Source organism: Eublepharis macularius, chromosome 14 (assembly GCF_028583425.1).
Source record: "Eublepharis macularius isolate TG4126 chromosome 14, MPM_Emac_v1.0, whole genome shotgun sequence".
Taxonomy (NCBI): domain Eukaryota; kingdom Metazoa; phylum Chordata; class Lepidosauria; order Squamata; family Eublepharidae; genus Eublepharis; species Eublepharis macularius.
The window spans coordinates 28,887,539-28,903,899 of record NC_072803.1 but is presented as its reverse complement, the minus strand read 5'-3'; the positions used below and the strand labels follow the sequence as shown (position 1 = coordinate 28,903,899).

At 41.7% G+C, this 16,361-nt stretch overlaps 1 protein-coding gene across 3 annotated transcripts in view; it reads left to right on the top strand.

Annotated features, from left to right (window-relative positions):
• Positions 1-15,131, top strand: part of PPP2R2A (protein phosphatase 2 regulatory subunit Balpha) — a 79,462-nt gene extending 64,331 nt beyond the window's left edge. For all 3 annotated transcript variants that reach the window (XM_054997339.1, XM_054997338.1, XM_054997340.1), the window contains exons 4-10: positions 6,203-6,368; positions 7,733-7,845; positions 8,229-8,406; positions 9,357-9,521; positions 10,939-11,108; positions 13,023-13,114; positions 14,105-15,131. In XM_054997339.1, the coding sequence (XP_054853314.1) occupies positions 6,203-6,368; positions 7,733-7,845; positions 8,229-8,406; positions 9,357-9,521; positions 10,939-11,108; positions 13,023-13,114; positions 14,105-14,384 (1,164 nt within the window). In that variant the 3' untranslated portion in view covers positions 14,385-15,131. The remainder of the gene's footprint in view (positions 1-6,202; positions 6,369-7,732; positions 7,846-8,228; positions 8,407-9,356; positions 9,522-10,938; positions 11,109-13,022; positions 13,115-14,104) is intronic.
• The last annotated feature ends 1,230 nt before the right edge of the window (positions 15,132-16,361 follow it).

Here is a 16,361-nt window from a genome sequence, read left to right as displayed (position 1 = left end):
TGCATTTATGTAGGCTTCCCAGTTGCCTGCCAGTGGTGGGCAAAAGCAGGGCCATGTCGACCTCACTTCCTGAAGTAATGTTCTTGTGTCAGTTGCGGGTGTGCTCCCATGCTTCACTGGGGCCAGTTTTGGCACCGTATGAGCCAAATTTGCCGCATGCCCATGACCAGCACAATGATGTCACTTCCCAGAAGTGATGTCATCGTGCCCTACTGAGTAAAGTCTCTCAGGAAGACTAAAGTAACCGGGAGGTCTCCACCCTCCCACCAGGAGGGGTTAGCGACCTGGAAACCCTAATTTTATACATTATTAGAACAAAATGATTAAAGTTGACATTAAATGTCTTGTGTACACATTGAACCTGATGCATAGTGACCGTTCAGATATTAGTGGCTAACCACAGTTTTCTGCTTCATGAACAGTTCTGGGGAGATCCTTTGGCTTTCACTGCCCCAATCCCCATGTTCAGTCAAATAATTTAGATATTTTTGTTTCCATGGAAGAACCATGTGTGACAGCAAACACTACTGTGACAAAGTTTGCTGATTCAGAATGCAACAGCAAGCAGTGATTTTGTTGTGGAAGCAGGAAAAAAAATCTAGCTTTGTGTTAGAGGAGGACAGAATGCTCAAAGCTAGCAGTTTTTCAGGCTTGCTCATATAGCAGTAAAACATGGCTAACTGGAACCTCTGGAACAAAACTACTGTTTAAATATCATATTTGAGACTTCATGAATAGCTTATTGCTATAACACACTTAGATCGTTTAGTGCCATCTAGTGGAGATACAGCTAGAAACAGCAGTCTGTTTTTGTTTAAAATTATATATTAGTTGAAGACAGCCTGCAAACAAAATCTAAAATACAGATGAGTTACTGCAAGCTGCTAATGGAAGGAACACTGATTTTTCTTAGCCTCTCCCTGATGATTAGTAACTGGCAGTGTCAAAAAAAAGGCTCACATGGAAGTTGAGTTTGGCACCAGTTGCTTTTGATTTTGTGAAATGCACTTGTGCGTGCCAGCTTGTTCTATAGAATTACTGTTTTAGTGAAATGCTAGAAATTGCAAGCAAAGGTACTGTGGTATAATTGTTAATTGATTGGACTGTGAATCAGCTGTCTGCTGGTTCGAATCCCACTACTGCCATGAGATCAGCAGGTGGCCTTAGGCAAGCTATTCCTCTCAACCTCAGCTTTGTTGTAAAGATAATAACAACACTGACTTTGTTCACTGCTTTGAGTGGGGTACTCATCTGTGTAGAGGAGTGGTAGACAAGTGCAGTTGTTATTGATGGGTGTTTATATTTGTAAGTTAAAAGTTCAGGAACATCTTATCATAGAGGCTAACCAGTTATACCCGTTGAAGTTCTTACTGTTTCACAAAAAAAATGTGTTTGGCTTTGCAACTTTGTCGTGTTGCTGCTTTGTGACAAGCAGTCACATAATGACTAGACAAGACTCAAAGGGTGGCCGTTGGAGATCAGCTATCTCCAGAATGGGAACTATCTTGCGGGGTTCCACAGGGCACAATCTTACCTCAACATCTATGTAAAACCTTTAGGAGAACTCATTTGCAGCTATGGAGTTGGTTGTCGCCAATATGCAGATGACACTCGGCTCTGTATCTCGCTATCTATGTCCCCACAGGATGCAGTAGAAATCTTAGATCGCTGCCTGACAGCTGTGGTAAAATGGCTGAAAAACAACAAACTGAAATTGAACTGAAGTGATGCTTTTTGGGAAGGCAGAGATCTTGAAGGATATTGTACTCCCCACTTTCGATGGAGTTTGTTTGACCCTTGCTAACTCAGTTAAGAGCCTAGGAGTTATACTGGATCCAGCACTACTACTAGAAAAACAAGTTAAGGCAGTGGCAAAAAATGCTTTTTACAACCTCATTCTTGCCTGGAAGATGACCTCTTATCTCAACACAGCCTACCTGGCCACCTGGATCTATGCTATGGTAACATCAAGACCTGACTATTGTAATGCACTATACATAGGCCTCCCATCTAAGCTAACTAGGAGGCTGCAATTAGTGCAAAATGCTGCAGCTCGACTGTTACCAGGAGTGAGCAGGAACATGAGCATCACTCCCGTCCTACAGTCACTCCATTGGCTACCTATCAGTTACCATGCTCAGTTTAAGGTATTGGTTATTACATACAAAGCTCATCATAGCCTTGGTCCAGCATACACGTGGGACCACCTCCCTCTCTATATTCCTGTATGGCAGCTTCGCTCATCTGAACAGGGTTTCCTGCAGGTGCCAGGCTGCAGATGGGCAAAATCAACAGCAGGGGCTTTCTCTGTGGTAGCCCCTACCCTGTGGAATGACCTGCCTGAGGAGGTCAGAAGAACCCCCACTCTCCTGGCTTTTTGCAAACTCTGCAAAACTGAATTATTCAAAAAGGCTTTTAACTCGAATGGGAGGGCAACATTGTAGAGATGGGGTCTCAGATGCTTCACTAATGAGTTAGGGACCATAGACTTCACCACTATGTTGCTTTATGTATTCCCACAATTACAGGGGTTGGAATGAGAAGGCCACACTGAGGTCCTTGGAGAAAGGGTGGGATAAAATATTGTTTATCAGGTTACCTGATTGGCAGTATGTTTATAAACACTTATTTACTTCATTTATCCTCCACTTTTTCCTCCTTGGGGTTTACAGCATTCTCCTCTTCTGTATTTTATCCTCTCAACACTGTGAGGTAGGTTAGACTGACGTAAACAGTGTTTGTTATATTTATGCGTATCAGTGTTCTCAGCCGATGCATCTGTACCACCAATTTGAACTTAAGAAATGAATTCCTCTCCATTTGGGACCTAGGGGCCTGTAGTTCCGTGTGACAGGAGATCAAGAATTTCTAACACAATTCTCCACATTATTGCCAAACTACAATTCCCAGGATCCTTTGTGAGAAGCCATGATAATCAAGGCATGATATAACAACAACACAAGTTTGTGGAGAATAAGAGCTTGCTAACAGTGAGATAGATCAACATACCCCAATTATTAATCTTTGTCATATCCACTCTTATCACTTGGTTATTAATGTGTTTTGCGCGTGCGCGCGCGCACACACACAAAAGAATACTTATAAATTGGTTTCTATTAAAGTTTCCAATACAATTTTGGGAGAGGCCATGGCTCAGTGAGAAAGCTCGTGCTTCGCCGGCAGAAGGTCCCAGGTTCAATTTCTGGCATCTCCAGTTAAGGATCAGGTTGTAGGTGAAGTGAAAGACCTCTGCCTGAGACCCTGGAGAGCCTCTGCCAGTCTCAGTAGACAATACTGACGTTGATGGATTGATGGTCTGATTTGGTATAAGGCAGCTTTATGTGTTCAACTGTGTGGGCTGTTTTGGTTCCCGTTTTGCAAAATGGGAATGTGGCAGAGGGTGAGGTCAGGTGTTCAGCTGAAATGTCAGGTGTCATCTGATTGACTCATTTCCCTTAGCTGACCCATAGTTCATTGCGTGATTAAGAGTCAATCATGCCTGTCAGCTAGTCATAGGATAGCTGAGATAAGCGATTTCCTATCTGATCAGCTAGGGCTGAAAAATTTGATGCTGGCAGCTAGCAGATTGAAATAAGCTCGTGCTTCTTGTGTTCTTGTTACATCAAAGCAGTTAGCTGTGATCATATCGCTAACATAACTAGCAAACAGTGACATAGGTACAGCTTCAGGGGTGGTGCATATCTTAGGATCCTCTTCTAAGTATCTTTTTCTGAGCCCTCATAATGTCTCCCTAGATATTCAGACATTTGTCTGTGGTCATGACGACTTCAGCCTTGCTCTTTAAAAAGTACAGATGTTTTTAAGAATGTCAAAACCTGTGCCCAATACTGGATTCAAGCCTAGGCAACAAACCTATAATAATAGGGGATCTTACCAGCTTTTTAATGGTCTGCTTCTGTTTTATGGAGAGGTTTTGTGCTGTGTATGTCTAATGGCTTTGTTTTTAATGGCTTTTTTATTCTGTGTTTTTTAATTGTAAGCCACCTCAAGCTGGACTCTAAGAAGTGGCATAGAAATATTCTAAATAAATAAATCCCTGGAAGAAGAAACAGTAGTTTCTTGGAGTACCAACTGAAAGAGCCCTGCTGCTTTTCTCCATATAGATTTTACCTTTGACAGTTCTGTACAGCCAGAGATTTTCCAGTGTTGGTTTGGTGCCTTCTGAGTAGAGCTCAATTGTTACAAAAGTAATGGCTTGATCTCTTTTTATTCATATTATATTTTTATGAAATGAGATTTGTAGCTGGTTGTACTGGTATAACTCCTTTTGAAAATGACCAGAGGTAAAAAGGGGAATATCAGTATTTTGAAAGGTCTGTTCAGCTGGATCGTTTCTGGATGCAGTTGTACATACTGTAACCCCAATTTATCCCACCATCCCCAGCTGGGATAAGAAATCACACAACCTTAGGCAACACAATTTAAAGCTAGAATGACCGGTGAGGGGGAAGTGGAATAATCTTTTACTGTCCTAGCCTTTATGGAATTCTCTTACAATCTGTGCTGTAGGCTGGGCCTGTCTCTGTGGAGATGCAGCCAACCTAGATCTCCAGGGGCGACTGCTCTCTTTAGATTCCTCATCAGGCTATGTAGTTCTCTGCTCAAGATACACATTCTTAGACAGCTTTTTCTTCTCCCTTTCTCCTCAGAACTCTCTTTTCTTCCTTTCCACAGAAAATCTCTCTCCTCCTGCTCAGTGATGGGAGGTGCCATCAAGTCACAGCTGATTCAAGGCAAGGCAAGGTTTTCAAGGCAACAGACAAGCAGGCAAGCCTGCCTCTGCATAATAACCTTAGACTTCCTTGGTAGTCTTCCATCCAAATACTGACCAGGGCTGACCTGGCTTAACTTTCAAGATATGATAAGATCAGGCTAGCCAGGGTCATCCAAGTCAGGGCTAGTTGTCCTCAGACAACTTCATAACTTCCACCAAAGCATATGTTTTCATAGATATTTTGGAATAACCCGGCAGGAGAAGGTACATTCCCATAACACAGCTTGAGAGAACCTGTTGCATACATCACGGTATATGGAAGAGATTCAGAATAGATGCCTCAAGGAATTCACTAGAGTATTTTGTAACTCTGCATGTGATGGTCTTCTTTGAAAGTATCCAGGATGCGTCAAGCCACCCACAGAACACACTTTGCCCTATCTAGAGCATCTCTGGGCTCTGTTCATGCCAGTGCTGCTTTATTTTCTCTTTCGTTTTGGGAGTACTCCCCAGGGTGGTGGTGTGTGCTTGCCTTGTTCATTAAGCATGCCATATCAGCAAGCAGGCACCCAAGAATTTCCATTCATTTGGCAGGCATTCCACAATGTGTTGCTTGAAACATGATTTCTGTGTAGAATTTCAACAGGTGTTCTGTTTCACTCCCTGCTGAGCTGCTGTCATTCCAAGACTGGAACGTGGTAGCAGTTGAGTAGTGCAAAGTGGTTTAAGAGGCAGGAAGTAAACACCATCTCTTAATTGACAATCCAAGGAGGATTCATGCTGGCACTATGTTAATTACACTGGGCTGGTATTTGGCTTTAAAACTTCTGATGTGGAAAAGTTCCTTGAGATTTTTTTTTTTAGTGTCATCTAGTCCGGTGCACAACACCTGTGCACGTTGAATCACTGTGTCTTGGTTCCAGATACAAGCAAGCGTCATGGGAGATGGATTTAGGTGACAGCTTGAGGAGAAGATGAGCCATGAGTCATGACCAGGGCTTCCTACAATGCAGTAGCTGTTGCTGGCGTGTTACAGTCAACCTTGCTGTACTTGCTGGTTGGGAATGAGCAAGTGCACAAGATTCTGCCCTCCTTTCTAGGATTACAGTGTCACGGGAATGAGTATGTTCAACAAAGTGTTCCAGCTCTTAAAAATTCAAGGTTATTTCTGCCAGACTTTATTTTTTATGATTGGACAATGATTCAACATGTCTTTTTTTTAAAGATGTTTTTAATTCATCTTGAGTAGTTCGAAATCAAGGCATTGGCAGAGCTGTGTAAGTCATCTAAACACTGCTGTTTCTTTAAAATCATAGTTTAAAATTGCAGACTTGCTCAACTAAATCCATTGGGTTAGTGATTTATTTCACTGTCTGACAGCCCCAACCAGTGTAAGGTGGCCCTGTTTTAAGCTCTAGACTGCATGTACAGCCAGGCTGCTCACCAGATCTGTGTCCTCTCTTTCAGAACAAAACGCAGTCTCACAGTAGAGGAGAATACAATGTTTACAGTACCTTTCAAAGCCATGAACCAGAGTTCGACTACTTGAAAAGCTTAGAAATTGAAGAGAAGATCAACAAAATTAGATGGTTACCCCAGAAAAATGCTGCTCAGTTTTTATTATCCACAAACGGTAAGGCTTTCTAAATTCACTATGGATCATTGCATGAGGCTGCACAAGGCAGGATGGTTCCCTCTAGTATGCAACTCCTTCTTTAGTTACTTAGTTGACTGCTGCACTCTGTGGCTGGATTGCAAAGCACACCATCCTATTATTCTTTGTGGGCTTGCAAGGGGCATCTGGCTGGTCAGTGTTGGCCAGAGGGTGGAACTTACCTTTGATCTGATCTAGTGTGGCTGCTCTTAGGTTCTTATCCTTCCCAACTAATTCACAGATATTTTTCACTTGTGGTCAATTTAGGCGTGATAGTGGTGGATGCATGCTTGTTTTCATGCTGATGTGTGAAACAGGTTTAGCAGGAGATTGCATGGTTATTGTGTCTTCAACAGTAATAAGAACACAAGCGGGGTGCTGTATATCTCCCTCTCCCCTACATCTTCCCTTCATTCTGTTGCTCCATCCACTTCTTTCAATATCAGATTTTTGCCAATGATACATATTTGTAAACTTGCATTTGTTTACTCTATGGCATTGTTTATTGAAGTGTCCTTGATATTGAATGTGCTAATCTCACATTACGTAATCCGCCTTGATTCTCAGTGAGAAAGGCAGACTATAAATGACATAAATAATAAATAAAATACTTGTATGTGGGAACTTGAAGGGGAGAAAAATGCTTGAAGCATCCCACTGTGGAAGGTGAAGCATTGCTTGGGGGGGGGAGGCTTCAGTACCCTTCTCTTGTGCATGCTTTTCATTGTTAAGACAGTTTCTTTTATATATGAATGAGGCAGACATGTAGAAAATAGCTTTGTCATACCTCATTGCCCTCAAAATGGGGGGAAACACACCTATCAAGATTCCTAAATGTGCTATTTGTAAGTCCAGGCCCATTCCTATGTGGGCTTTATGATTTTTGAGATTCTCCTATTTCTGGAAAGAGATTTCTGTAACCTCTTGTTTTGATGCTGTAAGCCACAATGTTTGATAAGAAATCACTGTTATTGCTGATCTGTAAGCTGTTCCAACAGGTGTGTTGGAGCCATTCTAAGGCCAATTCCTTACACCGCACTGCTGAAATGTTGCTGGTTCATGGGCCCCAATGAGAGATAATGGACTACAAACAACAGTTCTTTGGCCTACACACAGTTTCAGTTTATAGCTATTCACCACTTACTGAGCAGAGTAAACCCTGGCTCAATGGTAGAGAAGGTGGTTGTGCATACAGGCTCATGGAGGGCCACTGACAGAGTAGACAAGACAGACTGTGATACACTAATGGCATAAGAAAGCTTCATGTGATCAGTTGAATTTATTGGTGAAGATCTGAAGCATTCCTATAATATCACTTGCTTGACTGCTGAAATGCATTTCAGACAAAACAATAAAATTGTGGAAAATCAGCGAAAGAGACAAAAGACCTGAAGGCTATAACTTGAAGGAAGAAGATGGACGGTATAGGGACCCCACTACAGTCACAACATTACGGGTGAGTAGCTCCTTCCCATGTTACTTTAACCTTCCTGCCACCACCTCCACTGTGCAACTCAGCCAGACTGCCTACTTAGTGCCAAGGCCTTTCTGGCACAGCAGCTGGAAGATCAACACCCTGTCAGGCCTGCTTAGTTTTGCAAGGATTGGTGATGGTTCATTATTTTCAAAGATGGGCACTGTGCCTGAAACAACACTGAGTAACATGCAATGGTCATTTCCCTGAATGATCCTTTTTAATGCCTGGTGTTCATTGCCTCTCTTTGCATGAGTCCACTGGCTTCCCATCTCTGTTGATGATTGATGCACTGGGAAGGTTTGTTCTCAACACCAGGTCTTTCTGTGTATTTACACATGTATCCATTCTCCTGTGCTTTGCAGGTGCCAGTGTTCAGGCCCATGGATCTCATGGTGGAAGCCAGTCCACGAAGGATATTTGCCAATGCCCACACGTATCACATCAACTCTATCTCCATCAATAGTGATTATGAAACATACTTGTCTGCAGACGACTTGCGGATTAATTTGTGGCACCTAGAAATAACGGACCGAAGTTTTAGTATCCTTTTTCCCTCTTCTCTCCCTCCTTCCAAAAAACCATGTTGGGATTCAGCATAACTTAAATTGTTCCTTCTCCCCTACCATTATCTAATGTTATCTAATGCATGAGAGAAAGATCATTGTTGCTTTGTTATTGCTTGTTGAAGAGGTAATTGGTGCACGATTAATGTTAGGGTGAAATAATCCCTAAAATTGTTTTCTGTTAAGCAAAAACGTTTGGGCAAATTCTGTATATGGAAAGGCACAAAACTGTCAAAGTGGCTTTGGGAGGGTTGTGGCTTTTTTTCTTTCTCTTTTTTTTGAGGCACTCAAAGAAGGAGACAGGGAGAATAACCTTGGCTACTGCAGTCTTTGTTGTTCTGTAGTTCCATTATCCAACTTACTGTTGGCCTTTTAACAAATCAACACATCTCAGCTGCTTGTATCTTTATTTAGATATTTAAACACTGCTTTTTCTCACCAGTGGGGATTCAAAGCTATTTTCAGCCCTGTTCTCTCCTCTTTTCCCCAACATTGTTCTCCCTTCTTCCATCTTATCCTCATAAGGACAACCCTGTGAGGTAGGTGAATTTGAGTGACCTTGGGTCAAAGGTCACCAACCAAGTTTTCATGGCAGAGTGGGAATTTCCCAGATCCTGATCTAACATTACACCACTGGAGAGAGGAAAAATTTGGATTGGCAGACAGCATTGTACGATTTTGACAAGTTGCAACTCCCAGCTGAGAATCCTACAAAATGCTTGGCTGATCAAATTGATGAGATAGCACTAGAGAGTCCACTTCTGAAATGGCTGAGCAGCTGAAGATTAGCCTGGTCTAGTCTCACCTGCAAAGTGTTTCTCCTCCAAAAATCTATTTTCCTCCTTAGACTGTAAGAGTCACACCCTGTTCAACAGCATCCTGTGAAACTTGATGAAGACAGAGTCCTTAACATCAAAAAAACTATAGATATTGTAGATATTAAGCCTGCCAACATGGAAGAATTAACTGAGGTGATAACAGCAGCAGAATTCCATCCAAACAGCTGTAACACATTTGTATACAGCAGCAGTAAAGGAACAATCCGTCTGTGTGACATGCGAGCGTCAGCACTCTGTGATAGGCATTCAAAATGTGAGTAGTTGCTACAATCTTGATGAATCCTGTTTTGTTTGCTAGAGTAGAATAATGGTAATGGAATGTTCTTGTCAGTCCTACTTCTTGTAATGTAACATGGCAGATCAATGCGTGACTGTCCCAAGTTTACTGATTGTAATACAGTGAAATCGGGAAGCAGATCTGTAATGTTATATATGGTCTGGATGGACTGAGCTTCAAGGTAACATGCATCAAAGGCCAATTAAGGCAATATGCAAGCTGAGCTGTATGGGTGCATGGGAAACTTTACAAACCAAGACTGTGTGTGCATTAGGATTCTGTGAGTGTGGGGGGGGGGGAGTGTGGAACTTGGTACTGTGATAGAACTCTGTTTCCTGTGCAGATCTCAGTTTTCGTGCATTAAAAAAATTCTTTAGTACATATGACAGCAAAAATACATTTGAAAGTGTGCAAAATCTTGGAGGGGGACAGATAGCAGAGTGAGACTTTCTGTTGGTTGAGGATGCTGGACTTCATTGCTATTAATGGCTCCTTACTCTCCCCCATGAGTCGTGAATGGCAAGGACTGCCTCTCCCTGTATGTACCTCAGAGACCTCTTAGATCTGCAGGTAAACACCTACGAGTGGTCCCTGGCCCCAGGGAGGCTCGGCTGGCCTCGACCAGGGCCAGGGCATTTTCTGTCCTGGCCCCAAACTGGTGGAACTCTCTGTCAGAAGACACTCGGGCCTGCCAAGATCTTGTATCTTTTTGGCGGGCCTGTAAGACAGAGATGTTCCGCCAGGCATATGGTTGAGGCCAGCACTGGATCCATCTAATTAGCCTCCCTGCCAGTCTCCTGCCAGTGGGGGAGAGCGTATGGTCCATCTCCCCCCCCCTTCCCTGAGGAGTTAGAGTTTCACCAACCCACACCTCCACTCTTTTCTTACCTTGTGTGTGGTGGGCAGGGAAAGGGGGAAGGGTGCCCCATCTGAAATGCTGATATTCATGTTTGCACTGAGATGTTATTTTATTGGTTTTATCTACTGTACCTTATTTATGATTGTAACCCTCCCTGAGCCTGCTTGTGGGGATGGCGGGCTAAAAATCTAATCAATCAATCAAGGTAAATTAAACAATGTCCAAATTTGTTTGGGTTGTACCATTTATAACAGGTGACAGCTGCTTTTCCTGGCACAATATATTGTTGATGCATTATATTGATCTCAGATTATACCTTCTTATATATTTCCTGGAAATTGTCAACAGGCCTCCCCATTTAGGAATACTGCTTCAGCTTCTCAGATTGTCTTAGGAAATGCAACTGTATTTTCCACTTTAGATTTTCAGGGCTTCTCAGTGTTAATTGTGCTGCTTTAAAAAGAAATGTACATGAGGTTATACATCCTGGCAAGAGATTAAAGGCAAATTGTTATGATCGTGTCCTTCTTGCAGTGTTTGAAGAGCCCGAAGACCCCAGCAACCGGTCGTTTTTCTCCGAAATCATCTCCTCCATATCAGACGTCAAATTCAGCCATAGTGGTCGATATATGATGACTAGAGACTATCTGTCTGTGAAAATCTGGGATTTAAATATGGAAAACAGACCTGTGGAAACATACCAGGTATGCGGAGAGAATGTTCATCTGTGCATTTCCACCCATTTTGGAGTAGCATTGTGTGTCCAAAAGACTTTGTATAGCTTTTATATGTCACTATTTAACACATCATTGTATGCTGACAGTCATTTCTTAGGTTTTGTTGCAATAATGGAACTCATTGGTGTATGCTAAGAAAGACAAAAATACGTATTTTACAGAATAGCTCAAAGTTCTCTTGAACTTTGTGTTAAGTAAGCAAAGAATCAGGATCACTGCTTGCTGGAATCCAAAGACCTTCCTATCAAAGCTTCTTGCATACTCTGGAAAGCTGGTCCTGAAGTTTAAGGGACTCTCCATTTTGATACGGCTTAAAAAGTAACTGATGAAAGGAAAAATGGAAGAGTCTGGTATTGCTTTTTCAAACGAACCACTTTATTGTAGCACAAGTTTCTGTGGATCTGAGGCCTAAACATCAGGTGCATTAGCCTTAGCTGGCAGGTCAAAGAATGGTAAAACAGTGTAGGTCCCAAAGGCCATGAAATACAAGAGGTACTTTCTGCAAATCGCAAATGCATACAATGCTAACACAGTGGCCACTAACAATAGCAGTAATAACAACATCCTCTGTAGCTTTGTTACTGTTGTGGGAAGGGAGGGAGAGAACTCTGACCTTGATTTGAGTTTTAAATAGAAGCAAGCTCTGGCAAATGGGGTGAAGAGCTGCCTGTTCATGCACACAAAGGTATGATGTAGGCACATGCGTGAGGCCCTTTAGATTTCAGCCTTTACTCACAGTAAGCTTCACTCCTTCCAATGGGATTTGCTTGCTGGTGAGTGTGCTTTGGATTGCAGTCCTTGCAGTGGACCAAGACTTTTGAAAATCTCTGAGCCAGTGGTAGTTTTCTTATTGCCATTAGTTTTGGTTCCCCTTTTGTTCCTCCACACAGGGCATGGAGGTGCTATACCCTTTTTAACAGTACTAACAACGCACTTTCCCTTGATATGAGAATCACTATCTAAACCAATACAGCCATAAGAGAGAACAGACATTGAAGAAGCCTTTTAAACTGAAAACTGGTCAGGATTCACCATGCAACTAGTTCTGGGTGTCTCAAAGGACTTTGGGTTGTACATGTGGGTGTTAATGGCAGTACAAACCCCAATACCACTTAGGAGACTTGTTGTGCTTGGAAAGTGTTTGCAGTTAACATTCCAAAACCTGTTTCGTTTCTCTCAACAAATGGGTATGATAAGCTTGAGATACAGTGGCATCTTTCTTGTGATATTTATACCCTGCTTTTCTTTCCAAAAGGCTTATAATATTATTCCTCCCCTCCTCTATTTTATCCTGCAATACGGTGAGGCAGGTTAGGCTGAGGATGAGTGATTGGTCCAAGGTCACCTTCAGTGGGTTTCTTCATGTGTGGGTGGGATTCAAACCAAGTCTCCCAGTTCCTCTTGCTACTCTTAACTACTAAATCATGCTGCCCCCCCCATGCCAATGACTTCCAAATAAAGCTTCATCAGAATAATACTTAACATTTATATAGCATCTTTCAGTGTTCAAAGCACTTCATGTACAGTATATGCACATCATGTGCACGAGAGCTGATGCTGATAGAGGAATGGCTTGCCTAAAGCCATTTGGTGAACTTGTGAGACATGATGTTTGAGCCAGGACTGCCTGGGCTAGCCTACAGCTCACTTTCAAAGCCACTGTTCTCCCTCAGCTCTCCTGGCTGAACAAGGATTTCCTCCTGGGTTTTCCCAACCCAAGACTACCGCTGTAGGTGTTATGCATCTTGGTACAAAAGTGTATGTGGCTTGATGGCTCCTTTTCATACAGGATTCAAGGAGTTATTGTTCAGTTGGGCTGATCTGTTGGCCTGTGTTTCTTTTCCCTGCTCAGTGGTGTCTTCTCTCCCTCATTGCTCACAGGTACACGAATACCTCAGAAGTAAACTTTGTTCACTGTATGAAAATGACTGCATTTTTGACAAATTCGAGTGCTGCTGGAATGGATCAGATAGGTAAATCTTGTCTTTTGAGCACTTTGGTTTGGCCGTTGAAAAGAGTTCTTCCTTGTTATGGTGACTTAGAAGTTCACCTGCACTGAAAACTTTTCTGCTCTCTGCTTCACACTTCATACTTCAACCATGTTTGGAAGATGTTTTTGTGGGGGGGGTGGGGGGAATAGGCAGAGTAGACTTTGGATGCAAGAGAACCTCTTGCTGACTTTCATCTTGGCTCAGCCAATCCACTGTGCTCACTTTCTGGCACAAGGGGCTGAGAGGAAGGAGAAGATGTATCCCAGGCTCAGCTTCTCTGTACACATGGCAGTTTTCAGAGTCCATAGCCTAGCTCAATTTAATAAGAACTCAGAAGCTAAGTAAGGTAGCCACCAAGGAAGGTTAGGGTTGTTGTACAGAGGCAGGCCTTGGTAAAACCACCTCTTCTTCTCTTGCCCTAAAAACCCCAGCAGGGGTCATCATAAGTTGGCTGCAACTTGACTGCACTCTATGCACATGTTCATAAATTGATTATTTGTTTTGCATGTAAATTTGAACAGCATGAGAGTGGAGTTGGAGGTGTGAGGAATTAGCAAAAACTACTACCTCCTCTTCCATTGGTGAAAACTTTCTGCATGATCTAAACTGTAGCTCCCTTTACATGTTTATGAAGTGAAAATTTCTTGTCCAAAGGTCAATTCTTGTACACACACTTGTCATGGATGCATGCTGCAGCATCAAGGTCGCGTATTTTACTAATAAAAATGTTGAAGATTTTAAAAATGAAAACCCTTTAAATAGGTAGGGTGATACAAAATAACATTAAAATGCAGATAACTCTTTGGAAAGGTACAGGTGACACACTGCAGAGTTTTAAATGGTAGACATGGTTTTTAGCCTAGTAAATAGTAGTAATAATATTCAGCCAAGTGGAATGAAACTCTGCAACAGCAGTGTAATGCAGAAAATGCATTAAGTGATGCTGAACATGTCTTGTTCTCTCTCTTTTAGTGTTGTCATGACAGGCTCCTATAACAATTTCTTCAGAATGTTCGACAGGAATACCAAGCGAGATATCACTTTAGAAGCATCACGGGAAAACAACAAACCCCGCACTATCTTGAAGCCCCGGAAGGTCTGCGCTAGCGGCAAACGGAAGAAGGATGAGATTAGCGTTGACAGTCTAGATTTTAACAAGAAGATTCTACACACAGCTTGGCATCCCAAGGAAAACATCATTGCTGTTGCCACTACAAACAACTTGTATATATTTCAAGACAAAGTGAATTAGGGCTAGCATTCCTAGCAAAGAAGTCCACTTCCTGCATAGTTCAGATAGATGAATCTAGCATTTGTAACTATTAAACAATAGAGGGATGAAAATGGAGAGCGAGAGTGAAAGAGTCCATTCTGGCGAACCTTTTTTCCAGTGTTTTTAAAAAAATGTGCCATATTGACAACACACTTTTATAGATAGCTCCATGGATGATCTCTCTCTCTGCTGGGGAGTTCTCCATGTCTGCTAGCCATTTTGGTGAGAGTAGGGCACTTTTTTTTAATTTAATGACTCCTTCCACCATCTTGCCTAATGGACTAGAGTCTGACTGTCTCAACACTTGATTCCTCCAGTTTTTATGCCTTCCATTGTAATGACGTCAACCACAGGGGGAGAAAAAAGCCTTCAAGTCATACTGTGGGATTTAATTGTGTAACCTCATTACTGTATTATTTGTGGCCCCGTTTTATTATTAAGTAACAGCTCATCGTTGCTGTGGCTTGTAGCATTCCTCCACCACCTCCCAGACTCCCTTCTCCTCCTTTGAAACCCCATTCCTAACCCCCACTCCAACCCTGGTGGTGGTGTATAGAGAAAAAAAAAGCACATGAAATGGATCATTGGTTAAGGGGGACTGCGTTGCAGAGAGCAAAATGTTTTAATAAACTGTTTGACTGTAATCACTCCGTGCCATGTCTGGCATTAAAAAATGAGAAAACTGGGGGGAGATGAAAAATCTACTGAATAAAAGTGACAAAGAATGGTGAATCTGTTTTTTTTTAATCTACCTCTTTATATAAATTTTCATTTTTTAATTTTAAGTGCATGATGATAAAATGTTTTGGCAATGGTTTTTAACCAGTATTATTTTTCATAAAGAAGAAGGGAAGGTTTTTTCATTCCTACATGAAAACTCTAAAATGTTACTTTAGTATTTATTAACAACATTGATTGGTTGAAAAGCTCTCAAGGAAGCTTTTGGATTCTGTTACAATATTGAACAGTAATTCATGCCATTTCAATAATCAACCTTCCTTTCTTCTATTTTCCTCCTCCCATCCGTTAACATTCAGAATGGGGTGACTTTATAGACTACAAATACGGTTTTATGGGACTAACCATTTTCTTTTGTTTTAACCTCTTTGTTCTAATTTCATTTAATGCCTTGTTTAGGATACAGACTCACAACAATGCATTTTGTTCTTTTTAAAATGTCATTGAAATTTCTTGTTGTTAAACAGTATGTCATACAAAGTTTAATATAAAATGATTTAAATAGATAAAAATTTACTCTGCGTTCTGCGTGCCCCTATATTTTTTGTATTTTTGTTGCTACCAGTAACTTGAATGGAAATGTAGTTTTACCTTTTTATGAGTGTTCCTTTCATTTTGCTTTTCAAAACTCTTGCCCATTAAAGATGAATTTAAAGTCATGGTGATCAGAAAATGCTTCAGGTCCAAAAATCACATGATTATGGTAGTGGTCTGTAAAATGTAAAGAGTAAAGGTTTAGGTACCATATTTCATATTATACACTTCATTCAGGCCCACTTGCAGCATTGCGGCTGCTTTCAGACATCACAGTAAACTCTGGTTTGATTGAATCCTGGTTAGTTGTGACTTGCAAATGCATGCCATCTACCCAATGGGTTTGTTTGGAATCAAACATATTTCCAACTAGGGTCTTAATAAAGCTGCTTATTTACATTTTCTACTAATCTGGTAATGGATCCTACTTTTCTGTTGGTGAAAGGGGAGGGGAGGGGAGGGAGTCTTTCATAGACAAAAGCCACATGGGACTAAGACAGTAGTAAGAAAGGGAATTGAGAATGATTGATTGGATGAATCCAACCCTTTTGTTTGTTGTGATGCCTGAATTTGCAAACCACAGTCTTGAGTAGTGCTGCCCCATGTGACTGTAGGGGCCACAGAGATGGCAATGTAGGGAAAAATTGCCTGTTAAGAGGCAAAACAGTTTTGTGATGTGGTGGG